The sequence below is a fragment of the Pristiophorus japonicus genome, chromosome 4 (assembly GCF_044704955.1).
Source record: "Pristiophorus japonicus isolate sPriJap1 chromosome 4, sPriJap1.hap1, whole genome shotgun sequence".
NCBI classification, from domain to species: Eukaryota; Metazoa; Chordata; class Chondrichthyes; family Pristiophoridae; genus Pristiophorus; species Pristiophorus japonicus.
In genome coordinates, this window is record NC_091980.1 from 33,888,546 (window position 1) to 33,915,911 (window position 27,366).

Consider the following 27,366-nt stretch of genomic DNA (forward strand, 5'->3'; position numbering starts at 1 on the left):
GGCAGAGAGTTCCAGACCCCACAATCATCTGAGTGAAGAAACTTCCCCTCAAATCCCCTCTAAACCTTCTATCAGTTACTTGAAATCTATGCCCCCTGGTTTTTTGCCCCCTCTGCTAAGGGAAATAGGTCCTATCTAGGCACCTCCATAATTTTATACATCTCAATAAGGTCTTCCCTCAGCCTCCTCCGTTCCAAGGAAAACAAACCCAGCCTATCCAATCTTTCCTCATAGCTAAGATTCTCTACTCCCGGCAACATCCTCTTGAATCTCCTCTGTACCCTCTCCAGTGCAATCACATCTTTCCTGTAATGTAGTGACCAGAACTGCACGCAGTACTCTAGCTATGTGTTTTATACAGTTCAAGCATAACCCCCCTGCACTTATTCTATGCCTCGGCTAATAAAGGCAAGCATTCCGTATGCCGCCTTAACCACCTTATCTACCTGGCCTGCTACCTTCAGGGAGTAGGTTTGCAATTTAAGCTCAAGCCTTTCTAGATCATTAAGAGTCTCTGAGTTAGTGACCACCTAATCCATTTGTGTTCTTTGCCCTTTTCTGTGCCACAATGCTTGTCCCTGCTATGCAGCTGCCCTGACTCAGGTTGAGATTAACACTACCACAGCCAGGGGCAGCACGGGCCAGCCCACACTGCAATATTTGTGCGCACTAGGCCTGTGCAGCAGAGCAAGTCTCCAGTTATCACTGGACCAAGATCCAGCTCTGTCAAGCCCATGTGGTGGCTGGTGTGCAACGGCCACCACACGTTTAAAAAAAAAAAAAATAAAAAATAAATCCATGCACAGGCATCTTCCACCCTTCAGGATGTAGTTCGGGATCTGGAATATTAGGTCCTTCATTGAAACACCTGTGAATTCATCCTTTTTTGGCATGGAAGCAAGTCATCCTCATTTCGAAGGACTGTCTATGATGACCACTCACACAACTCGTGTATCTGATTTTAGAGTGTGTAAATCCTTTGAGATGGTCTTGTTCCTCGCCTTCATCCTTAATTTGTGATCCACTGTAAATGTTTTCTATGCATAATGTGAAGTATTCCATTATTTTAATTTGCAGTCATACAACTATAAAAAGGCATTTGATGGAATGTAAAAATTTTTGCTGGGTGTGATTTTTGAAGAAATCCGAGTTGTATGGGGTGAAGGAACATTCAGTTGTTTTATTTATACACTTTCCCCAACCAAAACACAGTTTTCTACAATGACAGGCTCATTATCCAAAACCGAACCCATCAAATGCTCTCTGCTCGTAGACTTCATTTTTGCCCTCGGCTTTTAACTAGCACACATGGTTTGTCACCAATTGTGACGCCAAACCTCTTTGTAATTGTTGTGCTGCTTTAAGATTATTTTGATAGAGAATATGATTTTGAGGAGTGCAAGCCAGAACATAAGAACATAAGAAATAGGAGCAGGAGCAGGCCATTAGGCCCCTCGAGCCTGCTCTGCCATTCAATAAGATCATGGCTGATCTGATCTTGGCCTCAATTCCACTTTCCTGCCTGTTCCCCATCATCCTTGACTCCCTTTATAGTTTAAGAATCTGTCTTATCTCAACCTTGAATATATTCAATAAATCAGCCTTCACAGCTCTCTGGGTTAGAGAATTCCAATGATTCCCGACCCTCTGAGAGAAGAAATTCCTCCATGTCTCTGTCTTAAATGGACGACCACTTATTCTGAAACAATGCCCCCTAGATCTAGATTCCCCCATGAGGGGTCTTCTCAGCATCTATCCTGTCAAGCCCCCTCCGAATCTTATCTGTTTCAATATGATTACCTCTCATTCGTCTAAAATCCAATGAGTACAGGCCCAACCTGCTCAACCTTCGCTCATAAGACAACCCCTTTATCCCAGGAATCAACCTAGAGAACCTTCTCTGAACTGCCTCCAATGCAAATAAATAAGGAAACCAAAACTGTATGCAGTTCTCCAGGTGTGGTCTCACCAATGCCTTGTACAGTTGTAGCAAGACTTCCCTACTTTTTATATAGGACAACATTCCATTTGCCTTCCTAATTAGTTGCTGTTCCTGTATGCTAACTTTTTGTGTTTCATGTATGAGGACACCCAGATCCCTCTGTACTGCAGCATTTTGTAGTCTCTCTTCATTTAAGTAATATCTTGCTTTTCTATTCTTCCTACCAAAGTGGGTAACTTCACATTTACCCACCTCCATCTGCCAAATTTTTGCCCACTCACTTGACCTATCTATGCAACCAAACTTGCAATGATGTATTTTGGCATGTGGAAGTCAATATTTCAAAGCTTTCTAAATGTATATTTAAACCCTCTTATTCATTATGCAGTCGTAGCGACTGGTTTAAAATAATTAAAGTTTATTTTTGCAGCACAAGTTTAAGGCTTTAAAAACATGAAATAAAACTTGGGACCTTTTAAGGAACTGCAGCACTGATTAGTATGGTGTAGTACCTGTTTCTGACATTGTGAGGGTGGTTTTATCTCTACCCACCTGGCGAAAACCAGGCAGGTGGCTACTTAAAATTGTCCAGGTTACTTACCCGCCAGAAAGCCACTAGGATCTCGCAGTCCGCAATTTTAACCTGCTCTGCTGAACAAGTGGCAAGTTCACCCATCTAAAGCCAGTGGGGTCCTTTACATGTCAGGTCCCAGTGACATAACTGGGACCCAACTGCAATTTTATCTCGGCAGGAAGCCCCTGTTGCTTTCCTGCCAAACCAACCTGGGACCAAGAAGAGGTTCAGCCCCAGAAGAGGCCAAAAAAGGTTACTGATTTTTTTTTTCTATATGGAGCCAGGAGGAAGAGTGTAGTCACAGTTAATTGGAAAGTATCAATTCTTCGAAATGGCAATGATTTATAGGATGATGTTCAAATCGAAATGAAGGCAGAGCCAAAAATACCAGTGAAAGATGCAAGAAGTTGTGTACAGCTTTGTTTGGTTTATATATATATATTTAAATATATAGCTTTAAATTTTAATTCCAGATAAACAGTACACTTTCCTTGGGTCTGCTGAATCCAGAGGAAGAGCTAACTCAGGTCTCAAAGGACTTACAGCGCCAGACTACATTACTGCTGCTCAGGAGGACAGTTCAGATCCCCGAGAACGAGGCTGAACTTCATGAAATTTTTAGTCTAATTCAGGAACTCAACAGCTCACGGTTGATCTTGTCGACTGTAAACGAGACCATAACACTTGAACAAAATTCGTGGCCTAATTACTTTGAGTCGGCGGCCACCATCTGTGGCCTGTGTGACAGCCAGTTGTTCAAGGGTGGACACAAGTAAGGACCTTTTTTACTACTTGAATGTTATTTATAAGTGCTGAGTATCATTAAACAGAGCACACAACTGACACGTCTTGCGAGTATAAGACACAGATTTGTATCTGCTCATTATCTTGCCATACTACTGCGGGGCATTGGATGGTACTGAGCAGAGATCAGCTGCTTCCCCACAGGGATCAAATTCAACTCTTGTGAAATTGTGTAAAAATACTTTTGATTTTATAGAGTTTTTAGAAAGCTGCATGCTATGTTGCGATGTATTTGAAGAAAACCTCACATACCTTTCGTATGTCATCTGCTGCCGAGCATATATCTACAATACATTGGAAGTTATGCATACAGCATGCACTTCATGAAAGTGTCACTCACTTCATGTCATGCTTTAACCGCCATAGTTACAGCTCACTTTTTAATGTCCGCCCCTGGCTCCACTGATCTGTTGCTAAACTTCGCCCATGCCTTTGTTACCTCTAGACTTGACTATTCCAACGCACTCCTGGCTGGCCTCCCATGTTCTACCCTCTGTAAACTTGAGGTCATTCAAAATTCTACTGCCCGTGTCTTAACTCGCACCAGTCACCCATCACCCCTGTGCTTGCTGACCTACATTGCCTCCTTGGCAAAAATTGGTTGGAGCGGGAGTTCACACTTTTTGCCACTCGAATAACGCTCCACAGCTGTTTTAACAGCAGTTGGTTGAGGCATTTGCTTGTCTCGGGTGTGCATCTCATTGATCATAGAATCATAGAAATTTACAGCATGGAAGGAGGCCATTTCGGCCCATCGTGCCCGTGCCGGCCAACAAAGATCTGTGCAGCCTAATCCCACTTTCCAGTTCTTGGTCCGTAGACCTGTAGGTTACGGCACTTCAAGTGCACACCCAAATACTTTTTAAAAAAAATGTGGTGAGGGTTTCTGCCTCTACCACCCTTTCAGGTTTGTGTTCCAGACCCCCACCACCCTCTGGGTGAAGAAATTTCCCCTCAAATGCCCTCTAAACCTTCTATCAATTACTTTAAATCTGTCCCCTGGTTGTTGACCCCTCTGCTAAGGGAAACAGGTCTGTCCTATCCTCTCTCTCTAGGCCACTCATAATTTTATACACCTCAATAAGGTCTCCCCTCAGCCTCCTCTGATCCACAGAAAACAATTCCAGCCAATCCAATCTTTCCTCATAGCTAAATTTCTCCAGTCCAGGCCATAAAGAGACACACGGAAGGATAAACACTAGTTAGGGTCCTATCATCCATTATAGAGCCCCTAAAAAAATTAATAACTATATTCTCTTTTAAAATCTTGCTTTGTATATGGGTAGCAGATAGGTTTCCATTAATGCTTTTCTGTGACTGACCACTGGATGGAAGAGGGAGCTTTCACACTTCCAACATTTAATTATTTTCCTTATATGTCTAAACAGTTTTTGATATCTGCTCAGTTGCTCCTGCAGACAGACCTGCTAGTCTTGAGAGCTTAATGCGTTGAGTGTCTCGGGCACAAGCCCATGCCCTACCAGTCCACAGCACAGTGCTACATGTTGCTCAGAAAATCTAAAGACGGGGGAGGGAGGGGGGGGAATAAAACCAGCTTGTGTTTAGCTTATGACCAACAAAATTGGCTCTCTCACCATTGGAGGGTGATAGTGATCAAAATATACAGCACATGATCCTGTCAGAACAGCATGTACTTGGAACACTCGTGGACCTTTAAGATTTTGGCCAGTGAACCTGCATTGTGATCTCATCAAATTCAGGAAAACTGGGCAGTGTGGTAATTATAAACAAAGAGCCTCCCCATTTTGAGGAGAAGTGTTTTTTAGAAAATAAAATGCACTTTTCATATACAAATAAAGAGAACTAATTTTGTATCTGAGGCAAAGCAAAAGCTCCTGGTCTGGTGGTACTTTCAGTGAAAGGTCAGCCTGTCCTGAAAGATGATTTTTCTTTTCTCGCCCTTCCACTCACTTGCCAGTGCATGTGTTTTCAGGGATATTTTTTGTTGCTTTCTCTAACAATTTACTTCCCTTCTCCTTGCGGTTGTGCAGTTGTGGTTTCCCTTGGGTATCGTGCCCCAGTATAATTTATCGTGGCCAGGTCTAGGCTATGCTATTCGATGTGGAGAGGCATCTCAACCAGCAGTGAGTGTTCATGGGCATTAATTGTTGGAACACTGATAAAGCTTAGCTTTCAAAAAATTACGCACCTTTCTGTTGCTTTACAATCTACAAGGATTGTTATTAGTAAATTTGTAATGCGGAGCAGTTTGTAAATGCATAAATTTATTTAGCCTGTTTTTCCATCGTGGGAAGGCCAGGTGCTTGCGCCTAAGGAAACAGTCACCATATTCCACTCCGTCCCAGCTCTTAATGATCTGTGTCAGAGTGACGTTGGTAGAGGCCTGTGATCAAATCAACCATTATATTCTCTTGGCTCGGCACCGGAAGAGTAATGAGAAAAGGAAGAACTAACGAGTAAATACAAAATTCAGATTGGATTATATTTTTGATTTTATGAGGTAAAGTACATCTCAAGTTCTGTGGAAGGAAGTCTCGATAGCATTTTTATTCAAAATATTTTTATCCGAAGTGAAGAAAGATACACCAAAAAGAATTTTAATTTTCTTAGCAGCCTTTCTCTACCACACCCCTCCTCTCTCTTTCTCCCCGTCCCCCGATGCTCATTGATGCCAGAATGATTCCATTGAAAGCAATAAGGTCTCTTGACTTCTGACCAGCTGAGATGGCGATGTGGATAGGTGGCCCCACTACCAGCCACCGAAGTATCCTTGGGTAGAGAGGCACTTTAACCTACAAGCATGTCAGTGAAACTTCTGGGTGTGTCTTATCCTTCAAGGGAACCAATCAGCAATCAGATCATGTGATCATGAAGAACCAATCACAGCAATCTGTAGTGCAAATAGCTGCGTCCATAATTAAATGATTTGAGGTCCTCACAATGTCAGGATAAGTTCTCTCCAACCAATGATCTGAATATTCGCTGCTTTAAACAACATGGACAAAGAGCTGGAATAGAAACAAATGGACTTAAACTATGATACTGTTGATCGTTGCATTTTTATGACAACTTGTATTTATATAGTGCCGTTAACGTCATAAAACTCCAAGGCGCTTCACTGGAGTGTTGTTAGACAAAAATTTGACACCGGACCACATAAGAAATTACGGCAAATGACCAAAAGCTTGGTCAAAGAGGTAGGTTTTAAGGAGCGTCTTAAAGGAGGAGAAAGAGATAGGGAGGGAATTCCAGAGCTTTGACCCATAGGCAGCTGAAGGCATGGCTACCGATGGTTGAGCGATTATAATCAGGGATGCTGAAGAGGGCAGAATTAAAACAGTGCAGACATCTCGGGGGGGGGGGGGGGCGGGGGGCGTTGAAGGAGATTAGAGATCGGGAAGGGCAACACCATGGAAGGATTTGTCAACAAGGATGAGTATTTTGAAATTGAGGCGTCGCATAACTGGGACCCAATGCAGGTCAGCAAGCATAGGGATGATGGGTGATCGTGACTTGGTGCGAGTTAGGACATTTATTGCCAAGTTTTGGAAGACCTCAAGTTTATGTAGAATAGAATGAGCGATCAGCCAGGAGTGCGTTGGGAGTAGTCAAGTCTAGAGGCATGGATGAGGATTTCAGCAGCAAATGAGCTGAGGAAACGGTGGAGACGGGCAATGTTAGAGGTGGAAATAGGCGGTTTTAATTATGCCACAGATATGTGGTTGGAAGCTCATTTCAGGGTCAAATACCAAGGTTGCGAACAGTCTGGTTCAGCCTCAGACAGATGCTAGGGAGAGGGATGGAGTTGGTGGCTAGGGAACGGAGTTTATTGTGGGGACCAAAGACAATGGCTTCGGTCTTGCCAATATTTAATTGGAGAAAATTTCTGCTCATCCAGTACTGGATGTCGGACAAGCAGTCTGACAATTTAGAGACCATGGAAGGATCGAGAGAAGTGGTGGTGAGGTAGAACTGGATGTCGTCAGTGTACATGTGCAAACTGATGCCGTGTTTTCGGATGATGTCGCCAAGGGGCAGCATATAGATGAGAAATAGGAGGGGCCAAGGATAGATCCTTGGGGGACACCAAAGGTAACTATATGGAAGTGATAAGATATGCCATTGCAGGTGATTTTCTGGCTACGATTAGATAGATAAGAATGGAACCAGGCAAGTGCAGTCCCACCCAGCTGGACGATGGTGGGGAGGCATTGGAGGAGGATGGAGTGGTCAACTGTATCAAAGGCTGCAGACAAGTCGAGAAGGATGAGGTGGAATAGTTTACCTTTGTCACAGTTACAAAGGATGCCATTTTGATGAGAGCTGTTTCAGTACTGTGACGGGCGGAAAGAGTTTCAAACATGGAGTTCCGGGAAAGATGGGGGTGGATTTGGGAGGCGACAACACGTTCAAGGACTTTGGAGAGGAAAGGGAGGTTGGAGATGGGGCGGTAGCTTGCAAGCATTGTGGGGTCATGGGTTGTGTTTTTGAGGCGAGGGATGATGACGGCAGATTTGAAGGAGAGGGGGACAGTATCTGAGGAGAGAGAACCGTTAACAATGTCAGCTAACATGGGAGCCAGAAAAGGAAGTTGGGTGGTCAGCAGTTTAGTGGGAATAGGGTCAAAGGAGCAGGAAGTGGGTCTCATGGTCAAGAGGGGAGATCAGAGAGAAATTGGAGAAAGATGTGAGTTCAGGGCTAGGGCAGGAGGGAACCTCTGAGGAAGTTTGGCCCGGTAGGCTCGGGGAAAGAAGGGAAGTGGCAGAGGCAGCTGATCCGAGTATTTGCTGTGTGAACCCTTCTCTGAATATCATTGTGTGCTCAGAACTACCTTGCTGTGTTCAAAAGACTACATATTATATGTATTATATATAATATATGTATATATTATCAACACTGTTGGTATAATTGCTTGAATCATAAATAGCACATAGAAACATAGAAAATAGGTGCAGGAGTAGGCCATTTGGCCCTTCGAGCCTGCACTGCCATTCAATAAGATCATGGCTGATTATTCACCTCAGTACCTCTTTCCTGCTTTCTCCATACCCCTTGATCCCTTTAGCCATAAGGGCCATATCTAACTCCCTCTTGAATATATTGAATGAACTGGCATCAACAACTCTCTGCGGTAGGGAATTCCACAGGTTAACAACTCTCTGAGTTTGGGGCCAGAAGAGGCGAGGGCCCTGGGGCAGCATGGGCCAGCCCACACTGCGCACTCGGTCCGTGCAGCAGAGCTGGTCTCCAGTCGTCTTGGTTAATCCTTGCTACTGGACCAAGACCTAACTCTGTCAAGCCCGTGTGGTGGCTGCGTGCAACGGTTACCCCACGTTATAAAAATCCAAGCACAGGCATCTTCCACCCTTCAAGATTTAGTTCAGACCGGGAATTTTAGGTCCATCGTTGAAACGCCTGTTAACTTTTTGACGTTGAAGCAAGTCATCCTTGATTTGAGGGACTACCAATGATGATGATGATGAGTGAAGACGTTTCTCCTCATCCCAGTCCTAAATGGCTTACCCCTTATCCTTAGCCTGTGTCTCCTGGTTCTGGACTTCCCCAACATCGGGAACATTCTTCCTGCATCTAACCTGTCCAGTCCCGTCAGAATTTTATATGTTTCTATCAGATCTCCTCTCATCCTTCTAAACTCCAGTGAGTACAGGCCCAGTCGCTCCAGTCTCTCCTCATATGTCAGTCCAGCCATCCCGGGAATCAGTCTGGTGAACCTTCGCTGCACTCCCTCAATAGCAAGAATGTCCTTCCTCAGATTAGGAGATTAAAACTGAACACAATATTCCAGGTAAGGCCTCACCAAGGCCCTGTACAATTGCAGTAAGACCTCCCTGCTCCTATTCTCAAATCCCCTAGCTATGAAGGCCAACATACCATTTGCCTTCTTCAACGCCTGCATGCCAACTTTCAATGACTGATGTACCATGACACCCAGGTCTTGTTGCACCTCCCCTTTTCCTAATCTGCCGCCATTCAGATAATATTCTGCCTTCGTGTTTTTGCCCCCAAAGTGGATAACCTCACATGTATCCACATTATACTGCATCTGCCATGCATTTGCCCACTCACCTAACCTGTCCAAGTTACCCTGCAGCCTCTTGGCGTCCTCCTCACAGCTCGCACTGCCACCCAGTTTAGTGTCATCTGCAAACTTGGAGATATTACACTCAATTCCTTCATCTACATCATTAATGTATATTGTAAATAGCTGGGGTCCCAGCACTGAGCCCTGCAGCACCCCACTAGTCACTGCCTGCCATTCTGAAAAGGACCCGTCTGTCCCGATTCTCTGCTTCCTGTCTGCCAACCAGTTCTCTATCCACGTCAGTACGTTACCCCCAATACCATGTGCTTTAATTTTGCACACCAATCTCTTGTGTGGGAATTTGTCAAAAGCCTTTTGCAAGTCCAAATACACCACATCCACTGGTTTTCCCTTGTCCACTCTACATGTAAAATGAACTTGATTTTTACATTTATTTTATAAACTGTAGAAATTACTACATATTTTAACCAGTGTACCAGAAAAAAGCTGCCAGAAATGTATAACATTCGGACATTCTTCCATATTATTCTGATATTTCAAGTATATACCACTAGATGGCAGTATGCTTTTTATTCAGTGTAACATGAAACAGTGCGAGGCTATTAAAGTTCATTTCTCTACTTCAGTTTGAGCTGTGTAATCTATCTGGATGTCTACCATATTGTATAAGTATATGCACTTTGGTTGAACTCTGTCCAGTGAGAGAGTATTACTTTTGCTGAGTATTTTTGGACATCGTCCTTAGCACTCTTTTTGGAAATGCAGCTGCTAGTTTGTACTGCACTTTTCATTTAACTGTACTCCGACTCTAATATGATTCAAGAAGAATGCAGGAAGTTGATTTAGAGCTCATTAAGAAAACAAATGTGTGTGACCCATGTACCAAGAATTTACAGTAATGCTCCCCCGCCACTTCTCATAAAATGTACATTGATATCTCTTGCAGCCTTGCTTTTTAATTAAAAAGATGTTGTTTAGGTTTCCTGGATTTCTAATCTCTGCGCAAGTGGCTGGAGTAGCTGAGAGAGAATGTCCCAGGGTGGTTTGCCATTGGAAAAATTTCCCTTGATGATTGTGGTGGTGAACAATGTCATCTTTACATTACAGTCAGTAATCTAGCAGAATGTATGTGGGGAGGAGGGAATGGCTATTGACGTGGAGCCCATGCATATTACTGAGCAGCTGAGACCTGAATTGGGAGTAGCAAGGGTTACAAGTTAGAGCACAATTTTCAACATAAAGTGGTACAAATTTTCAGGATGGCAAATTGTCAAACTTAAGATTTAAACTAGCTCTGTGGCAGCTGAGTTTAAATTACATTACATTTTGCCGGTGCAGTGCATCCGACTGTCAATCGTGCCTTGTTAGAGTGCCGAGACAGCTTTGTGTCTGTGATTCTTCACCACAACCTCAGCCATGTTGTTGTGGAAGCAATGAGCAACGGCCACATCCTCCCAATGGAGAGGGACTAAGTTAAAGGGAGAAATGCCCAGATTTAGCAACTGGTTAAGAAATGTGATGCTATGCCACGAAAATGAAATGTTTAGTTTATATAGAGGCCTGTTCCGTGCAGCCTTGCTGTGTCTAAACAGTCGTATGCGGTTTGAGGGGTAAGGAAGACTGGGAAAAGAGACGGAGAATTCCCAACACTCCACGCGCCCAAAAATATACTCAATCGTGATGGCTTATCGATTGCTCCTGTGCTGCAAGTCTGAACTTTTTTGTTAAACTTGTAAATGCTGACAGAATGGAACACCAAATTGCTGATGAAGCATGATTTTTTTTGTTGTTGTTTTTCCAGTTCCATCGCTGGCCCCGAGGAATGCTGGCTGTTGACAGAAAGCCAGTTCCAGATGGTTGTAGTTCAGACGAAAATCTGCTTGAATCCCAACTGTCTCGCACTTCACAACTTCACCGACATCAGCTCAGGTGAGAGATGCACCTTTTACTGCGCCTATTTAGCTGCTCCCACACCATTGTCCAGGGCTCCAAACAACCCTTGCGTGAGCCAGCAAGCTGTCTAGTTTCTCCAGTCTTGTACACTGTATTTAATGCTTTACAGTGGGGAGCCCAAACTCATGGGGGAGCAATAGCTGCATGCCTCCACTTCAAATGCATTTCCCTTGTCTTGGGATTTGAACTCCTGGTCTGAGGTGCGAGTGCATTTCTATAGCCACAAACCCATCTGCAGGTCATTCAGCCTATTAAGCCCCTCTCTGTGAATGGAGTGTGTTTTTTTTTTTCTCCATTCCTTTCCAAATTTACAAAAATGTTTGCTTATTTTAGGTTTCAGTTTTGGTGAAGGGTCAACTTCTCCTTTTTCTTCATAGCTGTTGACAGACCTGGAAATTTCTGTTTTTAATTTTGCTTTCAGTGCTGGCAGTTTTTACATTTATTTGTACCTTTTATTACTGCATTACAGTCACAGCCAGTTGCAGTTGTGGAATGGGCTAAGATCATAAGATCTACTTGTCAGATTTTAAATGTAATTTTTTATTGCATCGCAGGAGCAGGAGTAGGCCATACGGCACCTTGAGCCTGTTCTGCCATTCATAGGATCATGGCTGATCTTCGATCTCAACTCCACTTTCCCGCCTGATCCACACATCCCTTGATTTCCCTAGAATCCAAAAATCTATTGATCTTGACCTTGAATACACAACGATTCAGCGTCCACAGCCGTTTGGGGTGGAGAATTCCAAAGAGTCACAACCTTCTGAGTGAAGAAATTCCTCCTCATCACGTCTTTAATATCCGGCCCCTTGTCCAGAGACTATGCCTCCGAGTTCTAGATTGCAGAACACTAACAAATAATTGTAATTTTAATTCTGAACATTGACTCAATCAACCATAGAATTACTCACATGAGGCAGCTCTGCTTACAATTAGCAAGTTCTTGAATTGAGCAAACTATCAACATAGGGGCCGGAATCTTCCCAGCCTTGCAAGTGTGGGTTTGGAGGCGGGCCCGCTGTCAAAATGGCCGTGATTGACAGCGGGTCGGAATCCCACTCTAACTTACCTCCGTCCGAGTTCCTGACCGGTCACATCTGCGTTCGGATAGCAGACCCGACTGCATGCAACGGGACAGGTAATTAACATCATTAAAAGGTACTAGCTAGCTAACTAGTTAAGAAGCTGAAAAGCAAGCACATATAATTTTACCAACCTTTTGACCGGTTTGCCATCCCTCGGATTTCACACCAGCTAAGTGGAGTCGGGTTCTTAGTGACTCTCCATTGCTTTTGCTAGTTGACAGCTGCAGAAGTGGTATGAAAGCTACCATTTCACAGCTGTTCACTTTCCAATGTCAGAAGCTAAAGCCTTCAGGATTTGGAAGAGACTTTTGAGCTGTATGCACTTTGGAAGTGTTTGCAATGAACTCTCCATTCACTGTCACCTCCTTGGAGAACCTCTCTCATCATTGACAGGGCGCTTGTCATCTCAACCTCACCTGTCATCTATTCCAGCAGCATCGGTGCCTTTGAAAAAAATCTCACCCTGATCCTTAGAATCCCACCACGATCAGCCCCAACACCAGCATCACCACCAACAACACCAACCTTGTCCGTTATCACCTGATGCTGCACAAGACACAAGGCATCAGCACCCGACCACATTGCTGCCCGGGAGGCCAGTGATGGCCTCACCATGGCCACATTTACTTCACTTCACGCTGTGCACCCTGACTGCCCCATGGTGCGCCAGGGTTGGCACCACCCCACACCAGTTCCATAAAACATCCCTGCAATGAACAACCCATTCCTTTCACCCTCATCACAATTGTGGGGGGTAGCCTTATGTCTCACTATTCACTGCAACTCACTAAGCTACTTCCAAAGGTGCCCACAAATCTATCTAAGAACGCAAAGTCCTGAAAATAAAGATTTCAATTTTTGACAGCCCATCCATTAACTATGCATGAACATTGGCTAAAAGACCCATGTGCATACCCTTGTGTGTTGTTAGTTGGTATAATTAGACAAGGAAGAGGGTGAATGTGAGGGTGGCTAGTGAAATGGGGAACTGATGATGTAAATTGAGGGAGAGAGAGATGGGTGAAGGTGCAAGGTAAGTTGATGTGAGTTAAGATGTGCAGGGATCTCAGAAACATATAAAATTCTGACGGGATTGGACAGGTTAGATGCAGGAAGAATGTTCCCGATGTTGGGGAAGTCCAGAACCAGGGGTCACAGCCTAAGGATAAGGGGTAAACCATCTAGCACCGTGATGAGGAGAAACTTTTTCACCCAGAGAATTGTGAACCTATGGAATTCTCTACCACAGAAAGTTGTTGAGTCCAATTCATTGGATACATTCAAAAGGGAGTTAGATGTGGCCCTTAAAGCTAAAGGGATCAGGAGGTATGGAGAGAAGGCAGGAGTGGGGTATTGAAGTTGCATGATCATATTGAATGGTGGTGCAGGCTCAAAGGGCCGAATGGCCTACTCCTGCACCTACTTTCTATGTTTCTGTGCCTGCATCGAACTCGCCTCTGTTGGTGAAATCCCGACCTGGCTGTGCACCCTTGTTGCTTAGCACTCTTATGAGTCCTATTTTATTTTATAGGCTCCATGTTGTTCGATTTATTTTATTACATTTAAAGTTGGGGTGATTTTCCCCTCTCTTTTTGTTTTAAAGTGATGCAATTCACTGTACCTTCATCACACAGGCCTTGCAGTTGGAGTTAATCCTGACCTAGATTTTTAAATCCAACACACAGTAATTACAAGTGGTAATCACAAGCAGTTTTTATTTTGTATTGACTTCTGCAACACACAATATGATGATCTTGAAATAAAAGGATCTCTTTCTGTATGCTTTTGGTGTACAGGAAAGGTTAATTACTTTGTACCCTCCGGGATTCGTGCACTTGCTGTTTAGTTTGATTATGTGCACCATAATTGTGAACTTGTTTCAGCCCATTAATGTCTGCTAAGTTTCACACTGGAATCATTAATTGTTCTGTCTCATATTGGCTTTATGACATAAGAGAATTGCAGAAGAGATAAAAATAAATATTTCCATTAATTCCTGAGAGTTAGTAACTTTGACAAAAAAATTAACTAAGCACCGTTAGAATTTTATTTAATTGCTTAAAATCAATCTTGTGTCTGTTCCTAATATCCAGGAGTTAATGCTCTAATCCTATTCTGATTCAAATGATGGTAGGCTGAAAATGACTCAATTTAAATTAGGCTTGAACCTCCCTTATCCAGAACTCCCTTATCCGAGACCACCCCTCGTCCAGAACCATTCCCGGCCACCGGATGGTGCCTGCGCAGGACTCTGACATGAACAAATTGAAGTCCTTCCTCGCTTTGACTCCCTAATCATTGGCCTGACCCCGCGATCCACCGCCCCCCCCACCCCCATGACTTCTTCGCCACACTCCTAGCCCCAAGCCAGCCAGCCTCGATATCCCCTTGCTCAGTACCTGTACCATCCAATTTAATGTGATCATCCCTCGTCCGGCAAAATCCCTTATCCAGAACAGGCCAGGTCCTGAGGGTTCCGGATAAGGAAGGTTCAACCTGTATAAGTAAATCTGCTGAAAGAATAATTGGCATGCATTCCAATATAGTAAATAACTGCTCTGCAATTTTGTAATACATAAACATTTTTCCCCCTATTTTTCCATTATATACACCGTTTCAATCATACTTGGTTCTCATGCATATGTATACTGGAAAAAATACTTGTTTGAGGTATGGCATTAAAGAAAGAGCTTGCATTTATATAGCATCTTTCACAAGCTCAGGGCATCCCAAAATGCCTTACGGGCGGGCAATAACTTACTTTTTCAATGTAGTCAGAGCTTTATAGAATCATAAACATTAATTGCACAGGAGGAGGCCATTGTGTCTGTGCGGGCCAAAAGAGCTATTCAGCCTAATCCCACTTCCAGCTTCTGGTCAGAAGCCTTGTGGTTACGGCACTTCAAGTGCGTATCTAAGTACTTTTTAAATGCAATCAGGGTTTTTTGCCTCTACCATCCTTTCAGGCAGTGAATTCCATACCCGCCACCTCCCTCTGTCAAAAAGTTCTCCTCATCTCCCCTCTAATCCTTCTACCAATTACTTTAAATCTAATGGGAAATAGGTCTTTCCTATCCACTCTATCAAGGGCCTCATAACTTTATACACCTTAATTAAATCTCCCCCTCAGCCTCCTCTGTTGCAAAGAAAACAACCCCAGCCTATCCAATCTTTCCTCATAGCTAAATTTCTCTAGTCCTGGCAACATCCTTGTAAATTTCCTAAATCTCCTCTGTACCCTTTCTAGTGCAGTCACATCTTTCCTGTAATGTGATCAGAATTGTATGCAGCACTCTAGCTGTAGCCTAACTAGTGTTTTATACACTTTTAGCTTTGTTTTAATATCTGACCTGACAGTGCAGAACTCCCTCAGTGTCACCCAGATTATGTGCTCAGGTCCTGGAGCAGGACTTGAACCCACAACCTGCTGATTCACCGTTGAGAAGTGCTGCTATTGAACCAAGCTGACATTATACCTCATCTTACTTACTCATCTTTGCCTCTCTTTTTCGATTCATTTCTCTCAATATATTCTCTCCTATTTTTTTCTGTCTACTGCTTTTTCCGTGCTTTCATTTTCTCTCCCCTTAATAAATAGATTAGATTGCATAGAAATTACATAACAGAAAAAGGTCATTCAGCCCAACTAATCCGTGTTGGTATTCATCCTCCACATATTCTGGCTGTCCTGTTTTCATATCTCTTCGTCTTCCTTTCCATCATCCTCTCTTCCTTCATCCATCCATCCATCCATCTAAGTTATTCTTAAATGTTGACGTGATCTCTGCTTCAGTCACTAACTCTCCAAGTCTCCCTTTGCTTTTATCTGTGTTTTTCTGAGATGGCCTCAGGCTGACTATCTTGTCAAAGTACATAGGGCTGCTCTGATCTATTTGTTTCCGTCTCCAGCCGATTCCTGAATCCTGCCACTGAGTTGGTTTGTGCAGTATGTAAACTGACTAGTCAGCCTCCAGTAGCATTGCATACAAGGAATCAAGAGCAAGCATATTCTTTGGGTGAAGCAGAGGGTGGGGAAATCATTAAACCAGGGTGAGAAGTCCTTCTCTGCTTATTTTTATATTTCCAATACAAATTTCGATGTCCACATTTATAATGAAACTGTTAGCGCCTTATTACATTAAAAGGGCTATATATAAGTGCAAGTTGTTATGTAAATTTGTCATGCTTTAATTACATGCTCGTGACAATTTTTAGTGTTGCAGCACCTCCATAAGAAATTGTTTTCACTTCCCTGACAATTTAATGTATTAAAAACCTTACATCTGCACACACTCCCTGTCCACTTTTTCTATTATAAACTCTTGTCACCATAATGAAAACTGCCTATGTAAAGTCGTGACCCAGTAATTACATCCTGCTACAGCACCACCACTGGCAGGAGGGTTTAATTACAGCATAACACATTTACATAGGCAGTTTCCATTTACCGGTAACTTAAAATTAAGCACAGAATATAATACTTTAAAATAGGGACTGAATTATGACTATGCCCCCAGTCTGGAATTCACTGTGATCCTACTACACTAAAAGGTCTTGACTCGACATGTGCAACACTGGAGGAAATCGGCCTGTGCTCTATTAAAATCACTCAATTGTATTGACTAACAAAGTTCATTGTTAAATTTCCATCTTCCACGTCCCCAAGTTTCCCAGATTAGCGCACACTTTTCCTGATGGATGGACCTGTCTCGAGGACTCTGACAATCCCATCACTGAGACAACCTGCCTATTTGTGGAGAAGAGCTTGAAGCACACTGCACACCTCCACATATTGCATAGTTGGGTTTGGTGAGAACAGCAAAGACAGATCGATGTCATCATCACCCAATCTATATTTCATCACTTTTGATGCACTCTTTAGTTTGTAAATCTAGACTAGTCAGGTCTGTTGCTTATTGCTATAATTCTCAAAACTCAGCATTTTTCAGGGACAAATATCTGCGCTGATGCTGTTTTGTGGCAAATTTTAAAGAATTTAAGAGTTTTAGTAATTAACAATTACTGTTCCAGGTTTATTTAATATCGGAAACAAACTTTTGGTCAGTTTGGACGTGCTGTTCAAAATAAGAAACCATATCAAGCTTGGAGAAGATCCCAGGGATGTGACCACTCCCATATTGGACTCTGTTCAAAAATTCACAGGTAGGTATGTGCAAGTTGCTTCAGGTGTTCTTGCTTCCATTGTTGAAAGGTAGCCAGAAGATTATGGATAACTTAGTTCATGACCTGATTTTACATTCTAGCGTTGCAATCTTGTGGTACCATTTTCTTGCGATGAGAGACTTTGTGACCTACAGAGGTGGGAGCACTCCCTTTGATGTTGTGTGGTTACTTACTGTGGAATTGCACTCATTCACGGCACACTTGGGCTGTGTGTTGATTTTTGTTTTTAGCTCCTGGACAAGTTTTGTTATAAAATCTTTTGGGGCTTTTAAGCTTGAAAGCATGATGGTGATTTTGAAACCTGTGAACTTCTGTTAAGCATTCAGTCAGAAATGAAGCACAAATAATTTGGGTACTGAAAGATTAATATTTGTGAGCAATTAAAGTTTATTTTTGTTTTTAAGAAAATGATGGCTCTACACACAATACAACATTGTGCGGTTTTATCAATCTGAAGATTAATAGACTTGGGTTGGAAGAAGAGAGCTACAACTGCCACTGTATAGTTACACTTTGGATCTAGCCATTTCTCAAGTGTGACAAAGACCAGGAGAAATCTGTATAGTAGCAGTCCAACAAGCTGAGCTATTTTTTTTCCAAGCCTTAATAACTCTTTGATTTTTATTGCTGATCAAATCTTCGGTGTTCTCTGCTGCAAGTCTTACAAATTGTGCTTTTATTGGCGTTCAATTTCTTTTTCTCGCTCTTTTCCTTTCCCCTCTCTGCTTTTAAATCAATCTGTTTCATAATGGGTAAAGAGATACAATGATAGACTGTCCTTAATTTAGCACTTAATTGGAAATCTCTTGCAGATGGATTGCAAGGGTGGCTGATGTAGAAATGGAAATGCCAAGCTGCGTTTAGGCGGCATTAGTCGGGAGATTGAAGCAAGTTGTTAGCAGAATTAAGGGAGTTTTATTCTGTCTGGATCTAGCTATTCTGAATTAGGCATATTAATATTGACACTCAGTATAGAACAGTGTTCCATTACATCCCTCATAAGCAAAGCGGCATATAGCTTTTTGTTTAAAGACATATTTAAAGTCATTTCTTTTTAAAACTATGCTTAAAATAGGATGCTGAATATTTAATTCCATACTTAAAAATCTAATACTATCTTGTATTTGACCAAGACAGATAATCAGTTAATAAATTTAAACAGAATTATGTTCATTTTAAAATCTGATGTCTACAAAACTATTTCAGAAAGTCTTATACTGAAGAAGAATCATTTGTTTCCTGGCTTTTAATGGAACGTTCTGGGAACTTAGGGATACAAGTTTCAAGCTTGAATGTTTTTGTCTAACCAGATGCTGCAATGTGGGCTTTTAATTCTATTATTTCCCACATGACCGATTCGTAAACAGTGTTTCCAGGTAACAGCTGAACATAAAACTTGTCGAGCTACGTTTAACACAGAACTTCTGTGTGTTACATGGAGGCTACAGCACAGAAACAGGCCATTTGGCCCAACTGGTCTAGGCCTGTGTTTATGCTCCACATAATCTTCCTCCCACCCCTCTTCATCTCATTCTATCAGCACACACTTCTATTCCTTTCTCCCTTATGTGTTAGCTTCCCTTAAATACATCTATGCTATTCACTTCAACCACTCTTTGGGTAAAGAAGTTTCTCCTGAATTCCCTATTGGATTTATTAGTGACTATCTTGTATTTATGGCTCCACGTTTTTGCATTTGTGTATCACCTTTCATGAGCTCATGATGTCCCAGGGTGCTTCACGTCCAATTAAGTACTTTTTAAAGTGTAGCCACTGTTGTAACATAGGAAACACAGCAACCAATTTGCGCACAGCAAGGTCCCACAAACAGCAATTACCAGATAATTTATTTTAGTGGTGTTGGTTGAGGGGTAAATATTGGCCAGGACACCAGGAAGAACACTTCTTCAAAATAGTGCCATGAGACCTTTTTCATCCACCTAAGAGGATTGACGGGGCCTCAATTTAAGATCTCATTCAAAAGATGGCACCTCTAACAGTGCAGCTGTCTCTCAGTCCTGGAGTGTTAGCCTGGATTATGTGCTCAAGTCTCTGGAGTGGGAGTTGAACCCACAACGCACTGACCCATAGACGAGAGTGCTACCGACTGAGCTACAACTGATGTTAACAGCAAAAGTTCTGTTTTTTTCCATCTTGGTTCTCATTTCTAGATCTTGTTTCAACTCTAGGTAAATTGCCCGCTTTTCTTTTCCATGCTCGGCTGCCAGATATCTCCCCTTTAGCTAGCTGAAAGGTGGCGCCAGGGACTGCCCAGGTGTGAGTGCGCCCCACCTCCGAAAGGATGCGCATCTATTGACAGCTTAAGCTTCTGCAGAGTATAAAGTTGAGTTTGCTTGGTGCTGATAAACAGGTACCTGGATTCAAACTGCAGACTACAATCGTCTGTGGATTAGTGAGCTCTGCAGCTTAACGAGTCCTTTTCTTGACTTCCTTCTTTACATAGAAACATAGAAAATAGGTGCAGGAGTAGGCCATTCGGCCCTTCTAGCCTGCACCGCCATTCAATGAGTTCATGGCTGAACATGCAACTTCAGTACCCCATTCCTGCTTTCTCACCATACCCCTTGATTCCCCTAGTAGTAAGGACTTCATCTAACTCCTTTTTGAATATATTTAGTGAATTGGCCTCAACAACTTTCTGTGGTAGAGAATTCCACAGGTTCACCACTCTCTGGGTGAAGAAATTCCTCCTCATCTCGGTCCTAAATGGCTTCCCCCTTATCCTTAGACTGTGTCCCCTGGTTCTGGACTTCCCCAACATTGGGAACATTCTTCCTGCATCTAACCTGTCTAACCCCGTCAGAATTTTAAACGTTTCTATGAGGTCCCTTCTCATTCTTCTGAACTCCAGTGAATACAAGCTCAGTTGATCCAGTCTTTCTTGATAGGTCAGTCCCGCCATCCCGGGAATCAGTCTGGTGAACCTTCGCTGCACTCCCTCAATAGCAAGAATGTCCTTCCTCAGGTTAGGAGACCAAAACTGTACACAATACTCCAGGTGTGGCCTCACCAAGGCCCTGTACAATTGTAGCAACACCTCCCTGCCCCTGTACTCAAATCCCCTCGCTATGAAGGCCAACATGCCATTTGCTTTCGTAACCGCCTGCTGTACCTGCATGCCAACCTTCAATGACTGATGTACCATGACACCCAGGTCTCTTTGCACCTCCCCTTTTCCTAATCTGTCACCATTCAGATAATAGTCTGTCTCTCTGTTTTTACCACCAAAGTGGATAACCTCACATTTATCCACATTATACTTCATCTGCCATGCATTTGCCCACTCACCTAACCTATCCAAGTCGCTCTGCAGCCTCATAGCATCCTCCTCGCAGCTCACACTGCCACCCAACTTAGTGTCATCTGCAAATTTGGAGATACTACATTTAATCCCCTCGTCTAAATCATTAATGTACAGTGTAAACAGCTGGGGCCCCAGCACAGAACCTTGCGGTACCCCACTAGTCACTGCCTGCCATTCTGAAAAGTCCCCATTTACTCCTACTCTTTGCTTCCTGTCTGACAACCAGTTCTCAATCCATGTCAGCACACTACCCCCAATCCCATGTGCTTTAACTTTACACATTAATCTCTTGTGTGGGACCTTGTCGAAAGCCTTCTGAAAGTCCAAATATACCACATCAACTGGTTCTCCCTTGTCCACTCTACTGGAAACATCCTCAAAAAATTCCAGAAGATTTGTCAAGCATGATTTCCCTTTCACAAATCCATGCTGACTTGGACCTATCATATTACCTCTTTCCAAATGCACTGCTATGACATCCTTAATAATTGATTCCATCATTTTACCCACGACCGATGTCAGGCTGACCGGTCTATAATTCCCTGTTTTCTCTCTCCCTCCTTTTTTAAAAAGTAGGGTTACATTGGCTACCCTCCACTCGACAGGAACTGATCCAGAGTCAATGGAATGTTGGAAAATGACTGTCAATGCATCCGCTATTTCCAAGGCCACCTCCTTAAGTACTCTGGGATGCAGTCCATCAGGCCCTGGGGATTTATCGGCCTTCAATCCCATCAATTTCCCCAACACAATTTCTCGACTAATAAGGATTTCCCTCAGTTCCTCCTCCTTACTAGACCCTCCGACCCCTTTTATATCTGGAAGGTTGTTTGTGTCCTCCTCAGTGAATACCGAACCAAAGTACTTGTTCAATTGGTCCGCCATTTCTTTGTTCCCCGTTTTGACTTCCCCTGATTCTGACTGCAGGGGACCTACGTTTGTCTTTACTAACCTTTTTCTCTTTACATATCTATAGAAACTTTTGCAATCCGTCTTAATGTTCCCTGCAAGCTTCTTCTCGTACTCCATTTTCCCTGCCCTAATCAAACCCTTTGTCGTCCTCTGCTGAGTTCTAAATTTCTCCCAGTACCCGGGTTCGCTGCTATTTCTGGCCAATTTGTATGCCACTTCCTTGGCTTTAATGCTATCCCTGATTTCCCTTGATAGCCACGGTTGAGCCACCTTCCCTTTTTTATTTTTACGCCAGACAGGAATGTACAATTGTTGTAGTTCATCCATGCGGTCTCTAAATGTCTGCCATTGCCCATCCACAGTCAACCCCTTCAGTATCATTCACCAATCTATCCTAGCCAATTCACGCCTCATACCTTCAAAGTTACCCTTCTTTAAGTTCTGGACCATGGTCTCTGAATTAACTGTTTCATTCTCCATCCTAATGCAGAATTCCACCATATTATGGTCACTCTTCCCCAAGGGGCCTCGCACAACGAGATTGCTAATTAATCCTCTCTCATTACACAACACCCAGTCTAAGATGGCCTCCCCCCTAGTTGGTTCCTCGACATATTGGTCTTATAAACCATCCCTTATGCACTCCAGGAAATCCTCCTCCACCGTATTGCTTCCAGTTTGGTTAACCCATTCTATGTGCATATTAAAGTCACCCATTATAACTGCTGCACCTTTATTGCACGCACCCTAATTTCATGTTTGATGCCCTCCCCAACATCACTACTACTGTTTGGAGGTCTGTACACAACTCCCACTAACGTTTTTTGCCCTTTGGTATTCTGCAGCTCTACCCATATAGATTCCACATCGTCCAAGCTAATGTCCTTCTGAACTATTGCCTTAATTTCCTCCTTAACCAGCAATGCTACCCCACCTCCTTTTCCTTTTATTCTATCTTTCCTGAATGTTGAATACCCCTGGATGTTGAGTTCCCAGCCCTGATCATCTTGGAGCCACGTCTCCAAAATCCCAATCACACCATATTTGGTAACATCTATTTGCACAGTTAATTCATCCACCTTATTGCGGATACTCCTTGCATTAAGACACAAAGCCTTCAGGCTTGTTTTTTTTAACACCCTTTGTCCTTTTAGAATTTTGCTGTACAGTGGCCCTTTTTGTTCTTTGCCTTGGGTTTCTCTGCCCTCCACTTTTCCTCATCTCCTTTCTGTCTTTTGCTTTTGCCTCCTTTTTGTTTCCCTCTGTCTCCCTGCATTGGTTCCCATCCCCCTGCCATATTAGTTTAAATCCTCCCCAACAGCACTAGCAAACACTCCCCCTAGGACATTGGTTCCGGTCCTGCCCAGGTGCAGACCGTCCGGTTTGTACTGGTCCCACCTCCCCCAGAACCGGTTCCAATGCCCCAGGAATTTGAATCCCTCCCTGCTGCACCACTGCTCAAGCCACGTATTCATCTGCGCTATCCTGCGATTCCTACTCTGACTATCACGTGGCACTGGTAGCAATCCCGAGATTACTACTTTTGAGGTCCTACTTTTTAATTTAGCTCCTAGCTCCTTAAATTCGTTTCGTAGGACCTCATCCCTTTTTTTACCTATGTCGTTGGTACCAATGTGCACCACGACAACTGGCTGTTCTCCCTCCCTTTTTAGAATGTCCTGCACCCGCTCCGAGACATCCTTGACTCTTGCACCAGGGAGGCAACATACCTTCTTTACCTTTCTCACGCATGCGAATAAAGATTATGCTGCGAACATTTGGTTGTTTACCGGCGAGAACGTGTTGTCTCCTCCTGGAACCATGTGGTCTCAACTCCATCCGCTGTTGAGGTGGTCTTCATTCCCAGTGGTGGAACACTGGGATCCAGCTTAAATTTGCAATGCTTCCGATCTGCTGCGTTCTTTGGTTAAAGTTGAAGTTAATTCAGTAGAATTGTCTCGCAATCCAAATTAATTTACGTGAAATTTGGATTTCAAGCCTATGTACCAAGGCTCTAGTTTTGGTCGATTGTAATCTTATTACTTGAGATTTTGGTAGATTTTAATAAGATAGTATTGTACATCAGTACTGTGCTTTGCATCAGACCATCAGTTCCAGGATTTATTTTTGCACATGCAATTTATATGGGCTATGTAAGATTAATTCTCATGTTCAGTGCCCCTTTATTGTAGAAATTAGGTTTGTTTTTCTGTAGTTTAAAAAAAAAAAATCTGATATCCTCAATTATATTTTGATTTAATCTCCGTTTTATATTTGGATTAATTCTGAGATAAATTTCCAGAACAGGAATTCAGAGTGTTTAAGTGCTATATACACAATCTAACAGCAGCAAGACATGAGCTTACATGCCTAGTGTAAAGACTTGGGTAGTCTCCCCAACCTCAATTTAACATATGTTGTTAGATTTGCTGCTTGAACTAAGAGACAGTTTTAACATGGGTATAAATGCACCTTACAACACTGAAAGGGAAACTTGCAAAAAATGTGCTTCGTTATAGTGTCTCATTTAGTAGCTTAAGGGCTAGAATTTCGACAACTTTGCAACCGGGTTTTCGCCACAATTTGACCCTCCGCGGTGAAAACCCGGTCGGTGGGACTGTCGGGGTACCTTTTTGCGGCGATGCTTCCACGTACTGCCGGAAAGAGGAGCGCCAATGTGCAACACCGCAAATAGCTTTTGCAATCAATTTTTGGCTCTCTTGGGGAACCGTATTCTGCGTCCAGACTGGATAAAACCTGTGGTGAAGCTCTGCCAAAATCGGTAAGTATGAAGACCTGCAAAAAAAGGTTAAGTTACAGCTTTTATTTTTAAATTCTTTTTAAGCGATTTAATAGGTAAAGATTTTGTGTGGTTTTTTTCTGTGTTTTGCAATTCCCACCCCCCCGCCGCAGCGCTATTGGCCCTGAACTCAAGTTGCCTAAATTTGCAGTTTGCGCCGCAAATCTTTGTGCAACGTCGATTTTTACCGATGCGCAAATTAAAGGCCGAAAATCGGGCCTGAAAACAGTAGCGAAGAAAACAGTAATTGTGGCGTAAAACTACCATTTTCGCTGAAAACCAAAATCCTAGCCCCAAGACTTCAATTTTTGAAAGAGTAAGAGAATTCCAGTCAGCATTTGTAAAGAATTAGATAGCCTTCATTTAGTCAAATCCTAAATCGGAGTGGTTTTAAATATTAATTTTTTTTTTAAATTCTCAAGCTTTACTAAACATCCCTTCCTATAGGTTATGGACAATACTTGCAGGAGATGGAAGAATCGGGGAGATAATCATTGTTTTGTTGCATTCTAGTCATCACTCTGCTCCTTTTGAGGAGCTTTCCAATCAGTGAGGATGTTGTAGTCAAGGCTCATGTTACGGAAGGAAACTTGGGCGTCTCCTATCATGGGCGTCCCTCCCCGGCACACTTACCTGACTGTCAGGAAATACTCCCGCAAATCCCTGATGGTAGCCTCCTGCCACGCTCGCCCGATTTGCGCCCGCTGGCTTCTGGTTCATTTCTACCAGGTTCAGGCGGAAGTTGAGGCCTCGAGTGAGGCTCAGGAGTTAAAATGGCTTGGGTCTCGCGCTGGTGAGTCGGGGCGAGCCTTGAGTTCACCCTGCCAGCCCCATGCTGACCTCTTGCCCCAACTGAAAATCGGGGCTGTTGTCTCATGTGGACTGATTTATTTTCCAGAGAAAACCTTGTCTGAAGAGCAGCTGAATCAGCTTCAAGAGCTTCTATGGAATGGGTATTGGGCATTTGAGTCCCTCACCGTCCGTGACTACAATGACATGATTTGTGGGATCTGTGGAGTAGCACCTAAGCTAGAGGTTGCGCAGAGAAGCCCTGAGAATGTTCTTGCACTGAAAAATGTTGAGGTATGTTTGAACATCAGTGACTTAATCATTTGGATTTTACAAATTTTCTGATTATTTGCATAACCTGCTTAACTGGATCGGCCAACTTGACTCGTGTTCCATTTATAATGATTAACTACCTCTACTTGGTTTTGCATGGCATCCAAGATGTCATCTAAAACCCATGTTCAGATTGGTGCCTTGCAGTTGCTCCCGGATAGCCATTATGTATAAACTACTGATTTGCATGAGATTTTGCCGAGCGATTGATTAACTGAATTATTTTTCTTTTGAGGTCTCCAGATTTGACTTCCCTCAGTGGAACACTTTTTTTGAGGAAGCAATATGAACCTGCCATGTGAGAAATGCAGTACATGGTCTTTCAATCTTGTTTCTCTTCTATAATCATAGCCCAAATCCACAGGTTCCAGTAGTTAGAGGAAAGGATATCAGCTGCAGTGACAAAATGATTGGATATCTATGCAGGAGGGAGATGCTATTAATTTCAGCTGAGGCCATTTAATTATTAGTATAAGCATTGGTCTTGACATTGTTACTAAGTTATGCTTAATTACACGTCGTCTTCATGCTACATAATATCTCAAGTTTCCCATTTTTGTTGCCTCGTTTCCTCCCATTTCATTGCCTTGTACAAATCCCAGGTTAACCGTGCAGGCTGGTAACCTACTATCTTAACATGGGTCACATCACAGCTGAGACAAATCCTGTCTTTTGATGTCCACAGATAGACACTTTCCAGCAGGGGTTACTTAATGCTCAGTTGTGGAGACCCTGGCTGATTTATTTTCCCTCTCTATAGCCTCAGGGATTAAGACCAGTTGTCTTGTTCCAGCCTGACGTCAACCAAGACAATACTGGGGATTGAACCCGAGAGCTTCCTGATTTTTACACCTCAGTACCAGCAGATGTGCATTTATGCACTGAGCCATGGGGAAACCCCTCCTTTGACTCTTGACTTTTATGTTAATTTTTTTCCCCTAATGGTGTACATTAAATCAGCATGTTGGGAATGCACAGCATCCAGCATTAACCAAGTACGCTACTGCATTGGCTTTTCATGTGTATATCTCATTCATCTTGCCTCTTTTCCAGTTTACGTGGCCCGATTTCCTTACCTCAGATGAAGTAAACGTCGAGGATTTTTGGTCCACAATGGAGAATGAAGCCATAGAGCAAGCAGCATTTCCATCCAGTATCCCGATCACAAAATTTGATGCCTCCATAATTGCTCCATTCATTCCGCCACTCCTGAGGGGGCCAGTGGTGGTTAATAGTGAGAAAGATAAAAACCCACAGCCACAGCCAGTTGCTGGTAAGACACTATTTCCGTTTGGGTTTGAGTCTGCTCTTTCGACATAAGTTCCTGATCTTGGCTAGGGCAACAAGGAGGCACTGACCAGAGGCTCCAGATTTCCTTTCATGAGCGGGTGAAGGGAGAAATTGGAGGGCAAGTCATATTATATTTCCTAGCAGCCACCAATATTTGGATTAGAAACTGTGTAATATTAACTAAAATCAAAGTAACTAATTGTGGATTATTGCTGGATAATCTGGTTTTGATTATGATGTAATAATCTGTCATTTCATGAAGGGGAAATCATGTTTAACTAATTTACTGGAATTCTTTGAGGATATAACGAGCATGGTGGATAGAGGTG

General features: G+C 43.0%; 1 protein-coding gene across 3 annotated transcripts in view; it reads left to right on the plus strand.

Annotated features, from left to right (window-relative positions):
* hmgxb3 (HMG box domain containing 3) overlaps positions 1-27,366 on the plus strand; it is a 92,796-nt gene that overhangs the window by 44,948 nt on the left and 20,482 nt on the right. For all 3 annotated transcript variants that reach the window (XM_070878092.1, XM_070878091.1, XM_070878093.1), the window contains 5 exons: positions 2,990-3,288; positions 11,168-11,295; positions 17,436-17,567; positions 25,524-25,708; positions 26,801-27,020. In XM_070878092.1, the coding sequence (XP_070734193.1) occupies positions 2,990-3,288; positions 11,168-11,295; positions 17,436-17,567; positions 25,524-25,708; positions 26,801-27,020 (964 nt within the window). The remainder of the gene's footprint in view (positions 1-2,989; positions 3,289-11,167; positions 11,296-17,435; positions 17,568-25,523; positions 25,709-26,800; positions 27,021-27,366) is intronic.